The sequence below is a fragment of the Mesocricetus auratus genome, unplaced genomic scaffold, assembly GCF_017639785.1.
Source record: "Mesocricetus auratus isolate SY011 unplaced genomic scaffold, BCM_Maur_2.0 Super-Scaffold_100006, whole genome shotgun sequence".
Lineage (NCBI taxonomy): Eukaryota > Metazoa > Chordata > Mammalia > Rodentia > Cricetidae > Mesocricetus > Mesocricetus auratus.
The window spans coordinates 53403347-53417848 of NW_024429190.1; the positions used below are offsets into that span (position 1 = coordinate 53403347).

Here is a 14502-nt window from a genome sequence, read left to right on the forward strand (position 1 = left end):
TGTGTGTGGTGGATCTGGAGATAAAATTCAGCCTCTTCAAATGTTAGATGAACATTGTAACACTGTGCGACAACAAACTCTAATTTTTGATCATTTTTGTTTGTTTGCTTGGTTTGGTTTTTTGAGATAGGGTTTCCTCTGTGTAGCTCAGACTATCCTAGAACTCCCTCTGTAGACCAGGCTGGCCTCAAACTCAGAGATCTGCCTGCCTGCCTCTGTCTCCTGAGATTAAAGGTGTGCACTACCACTGACTGGCTAATTGTTTAATCTTTTATGCTTACATAATGAACAGTGTTTATAGAGCAGACCTGTAAGGGAAGTAGCTGGGTTTTTACCTTCTGTAAACCTAGCATGTAGACTTGGTGACTTCAAGTCAATGACCTATTGCTGTATTCATTTAGTGACAGTCTGAAGGAAGTGTTTCTTTTTTTTTTGTTTTTTGAGACAGGGTTTCTCTGTATTGTTTTTTTGGAGGCTGTCCTAGAACTTGCTCTGTAGACCAGGATGGCCTCGAACTCGCAGAGATCCGCCTGCCTCTGCCTCCCGAGTGCTGGAATATCTAAGAACAGGCTCTGGAAGATCAAAACATGCTAGGCCCTGGCAGGGTGCAGGTCCTGGGACTGTGCTTTGGGCCAGAAAACACAGAAGTTGCCACCGTTGCAGACCCATACTTAAGCTGCCTGAGCTGAAGTGATGGGACCGAGTAGAGACAGCGAGGGAAAACAAAACAAGAAGACGTGTTATTTCCATAGTTAGAATTAACTGAGGAGAGCTGGAAGGAACCACACCTCAGGAATCTGAACCCTGAAGGCCCTCGGTGGCTTTGGGGCTGAGCGTCAGCCTCCAGCGGTCTTTAATTGGGACAGGGTGGAGTGGATTTTGTGTCCAGTGGTTGTACAGTGGAATCCAAGCATTGTACCCTTGGTGTCAGGGAAGTTGCTTCCAGCCTCAGGGAACAGCAGCTCTTCTTGAAGACACTTTTGAATTGGTTGCATCCTGTTGACTTTCCAAGTTACCCTGTGGTCTCTGGTCAGCTTCGGTAGTTTTCACTTTTATTTGCAGAGGGACGACTAAGTGCAAAGGTGCCGACCTGCAACAGGAGGATCTTGAGTTCAAGGTCAGCCTGGGCTATGTTGTGTGAGAGAGAACTAGAAAGGAAGAGAGGGGGAAGGGTGGGCTAAGACAGGGGCTGCCTCTGTATTTTAGGACTGTATGCATTGGCTAATGCTACAGAATTGATACCAGCTAGAGTTCACACTGGGCAGAAGGTACAGTTGCGGGGCCTCCAATAAGGAGGAGTCAAAGGGCCAGACTGGCACCATCTACCAGCGTCTTCGGAGTCTGCAGAGAGTCAAAGTGAGCATCCATGCACTGTACACGAAGCTGTGGATGCTGGTCCTTTCAGGACACAGGGCGGCAAACAGGCGAGCCAGGGATGGATGGTTTCAACCTAGAGATGAGACGCAAGTTCAGAGGGATAGACGGAGGGTCAGGACTGTGATCAGAGGCTAGTCCGATACTGTGTGCATAGTCCGATACTGTGTGAGGAGGAGAGAATGACGGGATGGAGATGAACCTGGCCCCTGCCGGAGAGATCACACTTGCAGTCTCGTGTTCCGTCTCATTTCTCCAACTGTGACATGCTTCTGAGATCACGGTTGCAGTCTCGTGTTCCGTCTCATTTCTCCAACTGTGACATGCTTCTGAGCTGTGAATATGGAGGCTGGAGACTGAAGTCCAGCATGTAATGACATGGGAGAAAGAAATGATATTTATATGTTTATGTATTTGTGATAAAATCTTTTGTAGCCCAGGCTAGCCTTGAAGTCTGGATCCTCTATACCACTATGCCTGACCAATAAGTGATTTAATTAAAAAATACATTCCTGTATTTATTATTTGTGTGTGTGCCACAGCACATGTGGAGGCCAGAGGACAATTTAGGGAGGTTTGCTCTCTCTCTCTCTCTCTCTCTCTCTCTCTCTCTCTCCATCTTTTGGGTCTTGTCTAACTCAGGTCATCAGGCTTGACAGTAAGCATCTTCACTCGCTGGACCATCTCACCTGTTCATACATATGTTAATCTCCTTTAATCCCAGTATTCAGGAGGCAGAGGCAGGTCTCTGAGTTCAAAGCCAGCCTGGTCTACAGGGTAAATTTCAGTAAAGCCAGAGCCACACAGAGAAACCCTGTTTCAAAAACAAAACAAACAACAAAACAAAACCCAAACTTCCACCCGAAAATATGTCCTTCTTCCCTCAAAAGTGTTGGTCCCCACGGAACTGACCTACTGTGCTGCAAGCCTCCGATTTTGTAACCATGGTTACTTATATCTGTATGTCTGACCAGCGGATGTTCCAGACTGGGAGCAATGAAGGAGTAGCACTCGCAGGGTAAGAAAGGACCAATAAAACCAAGACTCCCTGAGATCTTCAGTGGGCTGCAAGCATGGGAGGATCTCTTTCTCTCCTATTGGTCTCTGCTTCTCACTGTCCGGCAATTATTCATGGCTAGATTGTCGGGTTGCAGAAGAGTAATGGCGTGCGACTTCATAAATGCCGGCGCTTTCCCAGCCAGGGAATGGCTGTTATCAGACACGGAAATTTGCAATCTTCAGCAAACACATGTGGATGCTCACTATTCCACCGTCCTCACTCCCTCAGAGGCCCTGTTTTCATTGCTCGCTTTGTATGCCAGTAAATCACGGGCCCTGGCAGCAAGCTCACCGTATCTGGACACACAGGAGGAAATCTGCTGGAGCCTGGCTGGGGCAGAACGTTCTCAGAACTTGCTGTGTCGTCGGTGCACTGAGTTCTTCTCTTGAGCTTAGCGGGGCTGGAAAGATCCATGGCTGGTAAGCCTCGCTGGAGAGCTACAGGATGCGAATGTGATAAAGCCCCCAGCCGGCAAGCTGGCGCTGGGAGCCGCTTTGAAGCGAAGCCCGGGCCAAGTGGATTATCGGTGGGAGGTTGATATTTGTGTGTACAAACACACGGGGCCCTCACTGCTAATTGTGGTAAATCAGGCAAACGGCCTGGTTCTGGGGCCCCCTGTGGCTGTCACCACAGCAGTTTGGAAACCCTACATCCTCCAGCACCTGCCAAGATCCTGAGAGGCCATTAGGCCAGACGGCATCTTTCGAAGTGCATTTGGTCCACAACCCTGCAATTAGGTTTTCTAATTGTGGCTTGCAGAGAAAGAGAGGGGTCAGGGGCAGATTGTGTTTGGAAAGAGTAGGCACCAAAAGGCTGACCTCTCCCAGATCCCTGGGAACTGCTGGCCTGCTAGTCTACCAAAATTGGTGCGCTCCAGGTTCAGCCAGAGATCTTGCCTCAAAAAACAGTGTAGCATGATCAAGGAGGATGTCTGATGTCAGCCTCTGGCTTCCATAGGCACCTGTACATACAGGCACATGCATGAACATGTATTTACACATATGTGCACAAATTCTCTTACTTCTGGATCTGCTCCTGGCTGCACGATTTTGGATCAATTGCTAAATCTTGCGGCTCAAAGCAAAAAACTGTGAGGGGACAGATGGGGGGTTCCCCCTATGTCCGTGGCCCTCCTAGAGATTTCTAGGAAGGAGTTTTTCTATTCCATGGAACTTGGTCTGCACAGAATCTACGTTCTTACCTTGGCAATGAGTGATGTCCCTCACACCTCCCCAGTGATGGAATTAAAGGTGTATGCACCCCAACCATTCCAGGCCTGTCTCCCTTTCTCTGTAGTGGCCCGCATACATGTGCCTGTCCTGGGCTTTCTGCACTTTTGTAGCCTGACTGTGTGTCCAGGTTCCACAAGAACAGACCGGGAGAGCCTCCATGTCATAGAGGCCACCTCTAAGCTATGTTCGTTAGTCTCCACTGAAATCACATCTTATTGTCCAATTATTTGATCTAGCCCAAGGAGCTTTCTTGAATGTTGGAAGAGTCAGACTCCTGGTCACCGTGACAGGAAGCAAGTGACAGCCCGTGTGAAGCAGAGACTTCCCAGCTTAGATGCTGAGAAAGCCCATGACATTTATTTCTTCATTCTCTCTCTGTTTTGGAGACAATGTCTACAGACCCTGGCAAGACTTTGTGGCTGTGCCGGGCTCTTTGATGCTTTCCTCTTAGTTGTATTAACTGTTAACCTGAAGCTAGGCCATGCTTCTACTGAAATGGCACCATTAAGGCTCCCATTGCAGAGAACCTGGCTTAACAGCGGTTTTCCATTTGGATAATGGTGTTTATGTTGGCTTTTGTCTTTTGCAGTTCTCAGGGGCTATGGGGACCTCCCACCAGGCCTTCCTGGTCCTCAGCTGTCTCCTCACAGGTATGTAGCCTCACATGCATCTCTGTCCCCAACTGTTTACTCTCTGTACTCTGTGGGACTCTCCACCTGCACGTAGGACAGACGGGGGTGAGAAGAAACCCACAGTTCTGTAGGGTGACTGGGAACTTCTGGTGCCCTTTGCTGAAGGGCACTAACTCCATTTCGGAACAAGTGCTTCCTGTCAGGGCTTGGAGGGTTATGAATAATTTTGGCAATGAAATGCTTTCTATGCTTGCCCGCCACTCTCTTGTTCTCCCTGGGATGGGTTTGCATCAAAGAAACAATCAAATCAATTAGAACATAGTTGGTAGGATAAAGACTCAGGCAATTGTTCACCGGGCTTGGTGGCTCAGGCCTGTAATCGCAGCTCCTTGGGAGGCTGTAGCAGGAAGATCACAAATTCAAGGCCAGCCAGGGCTGCATAGTGAGACCCTGTCTTTAAAAAAGAAAAGTGAAAAGAGAGCCAGGGAGAGCTTGCCCGACACTCGTTAGATTCCATCCACATGTCTGCGTGTTGCAGTGTTACTCTAAAGTTAGGCACCGAGGGAAACTAGAGACCATTAATTAATAATGAAGTCATCACGTGTCTCATTTCATGCTACAACCAAGGGAAGCTAGGCCGAAACTTGAAGCCTGGAGATGAATTTCAGTTCCCCCTCCCCTGGTTTTATTTCTTACTTGTGAATTTAAACCTATGCCTTCCTGCTTCGGCTTTTGGAAATCATTAAGGAGAATGTCAGTGAGGAAAGACGTGTGATTCTTGAGTGAGCCCAGATCTGCTCGCTGTGCGCTGTGTTTGCTCTGTCTCCCTGCCCCTCTCCTCACATCTCCTGCCCACTTTCTTCTTCTTTTTTCAACCAAGGAAAACTTCTGCAGGGCATATGCACGATGAAGAAGCCATATGTGCCTGAGTCCCAACCGCACTGGGATATTTTATGGTCACACATAAAAGTGTGAAATATGGAATTGGAATCAGACATCCTTTATCCATTTGAGTGTTTGGAGGGGTGGATTTGGGGGGCTTGGTGGGGCTGTTGAGGCCGTTGGAACACTTGCTACTCTCTCAGCAGATGCGGCGGCTGTCATAATGGGGGGCTTTTCATGGGCTTCCAGCGGGATGGGGCTTCACGTAGAAATGGCCGTTGTTCATGTGAGCTGCTACTGTGGCCGCTCTCAGTGTTCTGGCTCACCCCATTCAACGCCTGTGTCTTTGTGCAGGGCCCAGCCTCGTCTCCTGCCAGCTCTTATTACCCTCCATCCTTCCCAACGAGAATGAGAAGGTTGTGCAGCTGAATTCATCCTTTTCTCTGAGCTGCTTTGGGGAGAGTGAAGTGAGTTGGCAGCACCCCATGTCTGAAGAAGACGACCCCAATGTGGAAATCAGAAACGAGGAGAACAACAGTGGCCTCTTTGTGACAGTGCTGGAAGTGGTCAACGCCTCGGCGGCCCACACCGGATGGTACACTTGCTATTACAACCACACTCAGACGGAAGAGAGTGAGATCGAAGGCAGGCACATTTACATCTACGTACCAGGTGAGGTGCAGGGCTGCCTAGACCAAGCCACTTCCTGTCCTGTTTCCCGATTCACTGTGTTAAGGTCCGTAGAACGTGTAAAAGTCATACATGTGTATTGTAGAGAAATTGAAAGAACGAAAACAATTTTTCCTCCCTTCACCCCTCCCTCCTCCTCTCTGCCCTTGCTGCCTCCTCTCCCTCTCCCTCTTCCTCTTTCTCTTTTGGCTCGTAAGCCAGAGGCGGACACTAGTGTCTTGCTCTCTCACCGGACCTCATTCCCTCTCTCTCTCACCGAGGCTGGAGCTAGGGCGGCAGCCAGGAAACCCAAGGTATCCTCCCGTCCCTACCTCCCACACTCGGGAAGGTGTAGATTTCCACACGAGTGCTTGGGATTTGAACTCAGGTCCTTATGCTTGTACAGCAAATGTTCTTTCTCACTGAGCCGTCTGCTTAGCTCTGTCTGTCTGATTTTGGTTTTGGGACTTTTGCTTTGTAGTTCAGACTGTCTTAGAATTTGCTGTGCAGTCCAGTCTGGCCTCCAACTCACAGCAACTCTTTGGCTTCAGCCTCCTGAGTGCTAGAATTAAAGGCATGCGCCACCATGCACTTAGATTTTTTTCTTTTTTTTCTCTTCTTTTTTTTTTAAAGATAGGGTCACCTATGTAGTGCAGACTGGCCCTGACTTCATCCTCCTCACCTCCTCACCTCACTTCCTGAGTCTCAGAGTTACAAGCATGTGTTGCCATACTCAGCTTTTTTGTTGTTGTTGAGATGAGTTTTTGCTATGTTGCCCCGGACATACTCAAACTGCCTCAATCAATCTTCCTACCTTTACCTCTGAAGAAGCTGAGACTACCCACTTTATGACCAAAACACACAAGATTAAATCAAGATCATTTGCACTTTCAAATCAAGAGAAACTCATGGGAGGCTGGAGAGATGGCACAGTTGTTGGGAGCATTCACTAGTCTTGCTGGGGGGAGGTGTCAATCTGTCACTCCCACTCCAGGAGCTTAGCGCCCTCTCCTGGCCTCCACCAGCACTGCACACATGTGATGCATCTGCATATATCTAGCCCAAACACTCAAACAAACAAATGTTATTTTTTTAAAAAAAGAGATTTGTGGCTGGGGATATAACTCAGTGGCAGAGTGCTTCCTTATCACTTGGAAGACTGCAGATCCCATCCAGAGAGAAGTATTTACTGGCATGTCAGAGCTTTATTAATTTTGAAGACAGTCTTTACCAAGGCATGTGTTTTATTGGTATGGTGCCCAAATCAAAAACCAAATGTAGTCATTCTATTTTGGTCAGTCAATATGAAAATACACTTAGAAGTGTACCAGGCCCCATGCCTGGTGTAGGAGACAGGCTAACAAGCAGGCCTTGCCTTGGGTATTTATAGTTCAGTAGTGTAGTTTCCAAATAGCCACCCAGTTTCAGATCTAATACAAACGTGCATTTACTTTAGATGAATTGGAAGGACTTCTTTTTGTCTTTGTCATTAACATTTGGGGGGATTTCCATGTTAATGATACGACCTTGCGCCTGCTGAGAAACAGATGCCAAGATGGAAGTTATGCAAGGGCTTTTACAGGGGCAAGGCCTAGGGAAGGAGAGTCCTGCATGGACCTGCTTGACTCTGACGAGGTTCTACAGTGCTGGTTGGGTGGGCCTCTTTGCCCATCAACCTCAGTTCCCCTTCATCATTGGTAGGGAGCATGGCTGGGGAGTGTGACCTTAGGTCATGGGGCCACCGGGCTAGGCTTTAGACAGTTAAGCTTCTGTGGTTGGAGGGATGTGCTTTCTCCAGAACCCAGGTTTAGCCGACAACCTGAGATGTATTTGGTCTACCACCCACCTTGCCTTTGCTATGAGCCTTTGCCAACCTGTAACTATCAGTACGTGTATGCAATGCTGTCTCCGTGGAAACTGCACAAAGAAGGACCCTGGTTTATCTATGGCATCATAGGCGCAGTACTTACTGATAGGGAAGGTTAGTATTAGAAAGGAAAAGCCAGCTGAAGCATTAGGGACATTAGTCGATCTATCTGAACTTGAATTTAAGATGCAGCTTTTGTTTGGACTCTTTGTTGGCAGGGCGCAAGAGTTTGGAACTCTGAACACAAATTGCACGGATGGGAATTTCAGTGCATTGCTGAGGAGTGGAAAGAGCTTTGGCATTGTAGGCAAGCTGTCAGACCCACCCTGCTTTTACTGCATGTCCATGGGTGCTGGAGATATGAACTCCAGTTCTCATGGAAAACATTGTACCTGCTAAGTCATCTCTCCAGCCCTGAAATGTCTTTTCTGGTTTTTGTTTTGTTTTTCAAGACAGGGTTTCTCTGCATTGCTTTGGAGCCTGTCCTGAAACTCGCTCTATAGACCAGGCTGGCTTCAAATTCACAGAGATCCGCCTGCCTCTGCCTCCTGAGTGCTAGGATTAAAGGCATGCGCCACCAATGACCAGGGCGAAATGTCTTTTCTAACAATGAAATTTGTTGTGAAAAGAGCAGCTATATGATGATGAAACTAATAGTGTTAATAATGACAATAAGAACATATAGCTCCCTTCAGTGGGTTGTTGTTTTGTTTTTTGTTTTTTTTAATCCTGGAGAGCTTTCTGCATGCTGTAAACATGGACTGTGGACTTGTTAAAAGTGGCCCCTGGGGGCTGGAGAGATGGCTCAGCAGATAAGCCCACTGGCTGCTCTTCTAGAGGTCCTGAGTTCAATTCCCAGCAACCACATGGTGGGTCACAACCATCTATAATGAGATCTGGTGCTCTCTTCTGGCCTGCAGGTATGCATGTAGAGCATGCATACATACAATATAAATAAATAAATAAATATTTTTAAAAAAATGTGGCCCCTTTGGTTTCAGTCTGCCTAAACTAGTCCAGATTGTTTTTTCAGTTTCCTCCTCCAGTACAAACACTACCCCAAGAGGCTCCTGTGTTGTTCTCCTATGGGACCTTCTCCCAGCAGTTACAGAGCTGGGCCATTTCTGCAGCTGGTGATTCACACTTATACGTCTCACCACGGCAGTTTCCCTAGAGACTTTGCAAAGAAGGGTTTCGGGCTTTGAGATTGCCCGTGCTGGGGACGAAACACGCGGTCTTCAGATAGCTAAGTGCATATTCTGCCCACCTCCCTACACCATAGCCTGGACTTAAAAAAATTTCTTGAGAGATTGTTTTTGAGAGATATCTGCGCTACTTGTCAATGATACCAGTCATAGGCAGTAGGGGTTTCTAAGAGCAGTTCAGTAGATAAGAATTACATCTGGACAAGGTAGTAGACACCTATAATCTAGTAGCAGGAAAGTTCAGCCGGGAGGACTGACCAGGAGTGCAAGGTCACCCTGGGTCATTTAACAATTCTAGTCCAGACTGGGAAGCCTGGCAAGACCTTATCTCAAGCAAAATGAAACACAGCAAGAATGCAGCATATATACATGAAAAACTAATTTTCAAAATTTTGATTTGGCTTCCTAGATGGTATTTCTAATGATTATTGTTGTTTTTTTTTAGCTGTTATTATTAGATTTTTAAAGCCATTTTCTGCTTGTCAAAGTAACTAATGTTGGTGGTGCAGAGGTTGCATTCGTACCTAGCAAGAATAATGCCAGGCTGGGGGTGTAATTCACTGGCGGAGAACTTGTCTGGCATGCGTGAGCCTCTAAGTTGTACCCTTAGCATCACCAACACAATTGATGATGATGATGATGATAATAATAATACTTATAATACAATGACAATGATGATAATGTCAATGGGGTACCTTTTCTGTATTTGTATCTTAAAAGGAAATGAAACCTAATAGATTCTTCTTTCTCTCCTTAATATCACAGACCCAGACATGGCCTTTGTGCCTTTAGGGATGACGGATTCTTTAGTCATCGTGGAAGAGGATGATTCTGCCATCATACCTTGCCGCACCACAGACCCAGAAACTCAAGTTACCTTGCACAATAATGGTAGACTGGTGCTGGCCTCTTATGACAGCAGGCAGGGCTTCAACGGGACCTTCAGTGTGGGGCCATATATCTGTGAGGCCACCGTCAAAGGGAGGACATTCAAGACCAGCGAATTTAACGTTTATGCTTTGAAAGGTACTTCCACCTCTTTGAATGAGAGCAACGAGCAAGAGGCTTTTTAATTTGACTGTAGTCACTGGCAGTGGAGACCTGGCTCTGGTTTAGGAATTTAAGACTCTTCTTTCACTATACAATGTGACTGACCTCTGTAGCTGTAAAAATACAGGCTTAAAAACCACCACAGGCTGAGCTTGCTTATACGTGTAAGATTGCATGCTCAGTGGAAAAATACCTCAAGGAATTCTTTCTTGCATAAGCCTCTTACTATCTGATTCACATTCTTGACTACACAGCCCCAAGAAACAAACATACACCCCAGGAGGTTGGAGGCCTAGATTAATTTCAGTAACTTAAGAATTAAGTGATTTCAATTTTGAAGGAAGACTGTGGTTAAAGAAGCTAACCTTCTTCCCTTTGAATCGAGGGCTTAGTCAGACTGGAAAAGTCTATCACATATTGGAGGTTGGAGTGAAAGACTTTAGGGGGGACTTTCCACAGACATGGGTCAGAAGCAAGAAAATGTCACTTCTTGTCGCAATCTTATTTTGTGCTGGGCTTTGGGGAGGCGCTAAGAAGAGCTGAGGGGCAGAGTGGAGAAGAGGTGGTCTAGGAGCACAGAGCCTTAAGGTGACTGGAAGGAGCACAACCATAGCTAAACCAAATGCCCAGACACATCGTGTTCTGCTTAAAGGAGATTCATTTCTACTATTGCTATTATTTTATATTTCTCCATTATAACTACCCCCCAAGTTGGGTTCAACTAAAAGGCAAGGCTTCCTAGATTTCCCAGCTTTTGTCTTGATCATACTAGTTTTCACACGATCTCTCATCATTTTGAATGTGCCTGATTCAGCTACGGGTTTCCTTTGAGATCTTAACTATACTGGATTCCCTTGTTATTTCATTACAGCAACGTCAGAACTGAATCTGGAGATGGAAGCCCGTCAGACTGTGTATAAGTCAGGGGAAACAATCGTGGTGACCTGTGCTGTCTTCAACAATGAGGTGGTTGACCTTCAGTGGACTTACCCCGGAGAAGTGGTGAGTACCCCCACATATGGAGTGCATGGGGCCGACAGAGCAGGACTTGAAATGCCCACATGCCAGTGGTGTTTCTCACCAATGGGTACATTCCTGAGCTTCGTCAGGCTTCAGCTTCCCACCTGCATCTTGAGTACATTTGACTCCAGGGCCTTTACTTGTTCTCAATGCAGGAGAATTTGTGCTGACCACAAAGGGACCAGGGTCTCCACAAGCCACTAAGACTCCCTTTGAGAGGTCAGAAACAAATAGGAATGTTCTGTGGCTATAACATAACAATTAAAATTAGAAAAGCGGCGCACGCCTGGATTCTGAGTATTCCCTCATTGTGGCGGTAGTCATGTACTTTCATTGTCTTGACTCACATGCTTTCGGGTTTTGAGGCAGCTGATAGTGTTGTTAGGCACTTATATTATTATGGTCTACAGCCATCAAGTTGTACAATAGTATATAAAGAACTGGAACTTTGTATAAAGTCTCATTCATTCTGATGGCTATAGTGAGTATATAAGAGATGTGTATGAAGAGTGTGGAATCTAATGCTGATATGGTGTTTAATATTGTGGATGGGGGCCTCATAGGGAGCAAAATGCACACATACAATTCTGTATGGGGAACAAGCCCATGTGTCAATTATATGAATCATGTATGCACTTTTCTCCTTACTGATGAGTTGTAAATTTCTGTACCCTGGTCTTTTTGTAATTGAACACCTTTGCTTTCTTCTGGCCGTTTCTCTCCCGTGGTTTTGCTGGCTCTATTTGCCTCCTGACATTATTGGTGTCACTGCCAGAGGACTATTTCTTCTTGGAGTCAGTCCTCTCCTTCCACCTTTACATGGGTCTCAGGTGTTGAACCCAGGTTTCTAGGCTTGCATGACAAGTGCCCTCACTCACTGAGCCATCTTGCCCAGCAAGTTGGGTGTTCTTAAATTAGACATTATCGACTACATGCATTAGGAAACACTCACTGTCTATACTCCTTGTACTATAAGGTGATTTGATACTTTTTTCCTTCATTCTAGATTGCTTTTAACTCTTAAAACATAAAGCTTCTTTTCATTTATGAGAGGTAGATACTTCTTAAGCAGAAACACATGATATTTGGTACCCAAATACATAAAATGCTTAAACACATTTTTCCCCCTACAAAAGTACCAAAAGTTTCTTTTTGAAACTTTGTCAAATATAGGGTAGGGAGACATAGGGAAACCTGATTCTCAGAGCAGGGCCATTTTCAGATTTCAGAAAGAATCCTTTTGAAATTTTCATGTATAGATAGATATCTATAATTAATATGTACTATTCTTCCAATACAGTCTGTTTTATCTATACCCAAAGTGCATTGTATAGTCAGTTTACACAGATCATTCCTTCTATTTATTTTTTATTAATAATGAATTTTATACTCTGCAATATTGGTGACTGAACCCAGAGTCACACACTCACCAAGTACATGACTCACTGCTAAGCTACTGCCCCAGCCCAATGTTTTAATTTCTGCTTGTCTTTTGGTTTTCTGGTGCTTACTCAATAGTTCAGGCTGGCCTAGAACTTGCTATGTAGCTCAAGATGGCTTCAGCCTCAGGGAAATAGTCCTACTTCAGTCTCCCACCTGCTGGGATTACAGCTGTAAGCCCCATACCTACCTCTAATCCCATTTTAAAGCATGCCTTTTCCCCCTAAGGATCTAGATTTGGGGTTATGTTCACTTTTTATTACCATACATGAACGATACATAATAATGGATTTCACTACATCATTTTCATCCATGCATTTGATTATGCCCATCTACCATTAACTCTCCTCTCTTCCCACTCTAGCTGATTTCCTTCTTCCAAGCTAGTCCTCTTCCCTCTTTCATGCCTGTTTACTGCTTGTATGTACCCCAGTTAGCTTAATGAGAGTTGTTTCTAGAAGGACGGGCAAGGGGCTACTGACAGGAGGGAATCTGGGTCACTTACCAGTGGCTGCATCATTGAAGAAAATGTCTCTCCTAGCAAGCAACCACTAACTGCCTCCAAGTCCCCTGGGAGGAGTGGGGCCTTGTTGGCTCCTCCCCTCTACATCCTTAGTTTTTATTTCTATTCTTCAGCTTTTATGTCTTAGAGCAGCTTTAGACTCACAGCAAAATTGCAAAGTACAGCGATTTCCTACATAACCCCTGCTCCCACGTATGCTCACCCTCCCGATGGCCAAGCCTCCCACAGAGTGCCCATCACTTAGAGCTGACTCCACCCGCATCCACAAGTCGTTTTAGGGTCACTCTGGAAGGAGCTTTTCAAACCTTAGTTTTCTTGTGTGCAGAGAAACAAGGGCGTCACCATGCTGGAGGAGATCAAACTCCCATCCATCAAATTGGTGTACACTTTGACGGTGCCCAAGGCCACGGTGAAAGACAGTGGGGATTATGAATGTGCTGCCCGCCAGGCCACTAAGGAGGTCAAAGAAATGAAGAAAGTCACCATTTCTGTCCACGGTACCATACTATTTTCTTAAATGTCAGTTGCTCACGGTCCTTGGGATCCATATGCAGTGATTGTTATGTAACGGGAACTCTTGCTTGTGCAGAGAAAGGTTTTGTTGAGATCAAACCCACCTTTGGCCAGCTGGAAACGGTCAACTTGCATCAGGTCCGAGAGTTCGTGGTGGAGGTGCAGGCCTACCCCACTCCCAGGATATCTTGGCTGAAGGACAACTTGACTCTGATTGAGAATCTCACCGAGATCACCACTGATGTGCAGAGGAGCCAGGAAACAAGGTAAGGGAGGCCTTCAAAGGTCGCGTTTGTCACATGCGTCTACTCTGGAAGATGTTGGTGTATGCCTGGGCACGCAGACCACACAGCCTATCTGATGTAGGCAAAGACATGCTTACAGTCCCATCTTAATCTTTGCCACACTTTAGAGATAACGTTGCAGCCTGACCATAATGCATCGATAGGTATTTAAGGCAAAATGGAAAGAAAGGACTAAAAGGTTCTGTCCTCCAATGAAAGACAGCATCCTGGATCTAGCTAAAAGGAAAGGAAAGGTGGGGGAATTGGATGTTCTTGGGCTCAGTAGAATCCATGATGGTCATCCTATTTCAACAGACACAGGAACTGATTCACATGTGAGGTAATTTATGTGCGGACCCACCTGTAACAAAATGCCGTCAGCTGGAGTGTATCTCCCCCCATCCAGGATTTCGCTGAAAATAAGAGCGGAGTCCAATTGAGTTTGAGTCAGTGAGTCATTTGGATCCTGGCCTTGGGTGACTGGCAGGCTCTCTCATCTCAGCAGCTCCGCTTTCCCTTGCTCCCGGGGCAGGCCATCAACCCTGGGTCTCTTGTGCGGCTTGCATTCGAGGCAAACACTCTACCATTGTGCCCTCCTTTTCTCTTACGGCTGTGAGTTGTGCGCAGAATCCAGGAGTCGGGGGCACAGGTTCTGTTTGTTGAGACAGGATATATAGCCTAAGCTGACTTTAAACTCTCAACAATCCTCCTGCCTCACACCTTTTAGGATTATAGGTGTGAACTACTGAAC

The 14502-nt window shown here is 46.1% G+C and overlaps 1 protein-coding gene across 6 annotated transcripts in view; it reads left to right on the plus strand.

Moving 5' to 3' along the window:
• Pdgfra (platelet derived growth factor receptor alpha) overlaps positions 1-14502 on the plus strand; it is a 46262-nt gene that overhangs the window by 5366 nt on the left and 26394 nt on the right. For 5 of the 6 annotated variants that reach the window (XM_005080777.4, XM_013121045.3, XM_040747206.1 and 2 more), the window contains exons 2-7: positions 4256-4316; positions 5535-5852; positions 9687-9947; positions 10843-10973; positions 13280-13451; positions 13544-13733. In XM_005080777.4, coding sequence (XP_005080834.1) covers positions 4268-4316; positions 5535-5852; positions 9687-9947; positions 10843-10973; positions 13280-13451; positions 13544-13733 — 1121 coding nt within the window. In that variant the 5' untranslated portion in view covers positions 4256-4267. Of the gene's footprint in view, positions 1-2213; positions 2854-4255; positions 4317-5534; positions 5853-9686; positions 9948-10842; positions 10974-13279; positions 13452-13543; positions 13734-14502 lie in introns of those variants that run through there. The other variant, XM_040747207.1, reaches the window with a different exon arrangement.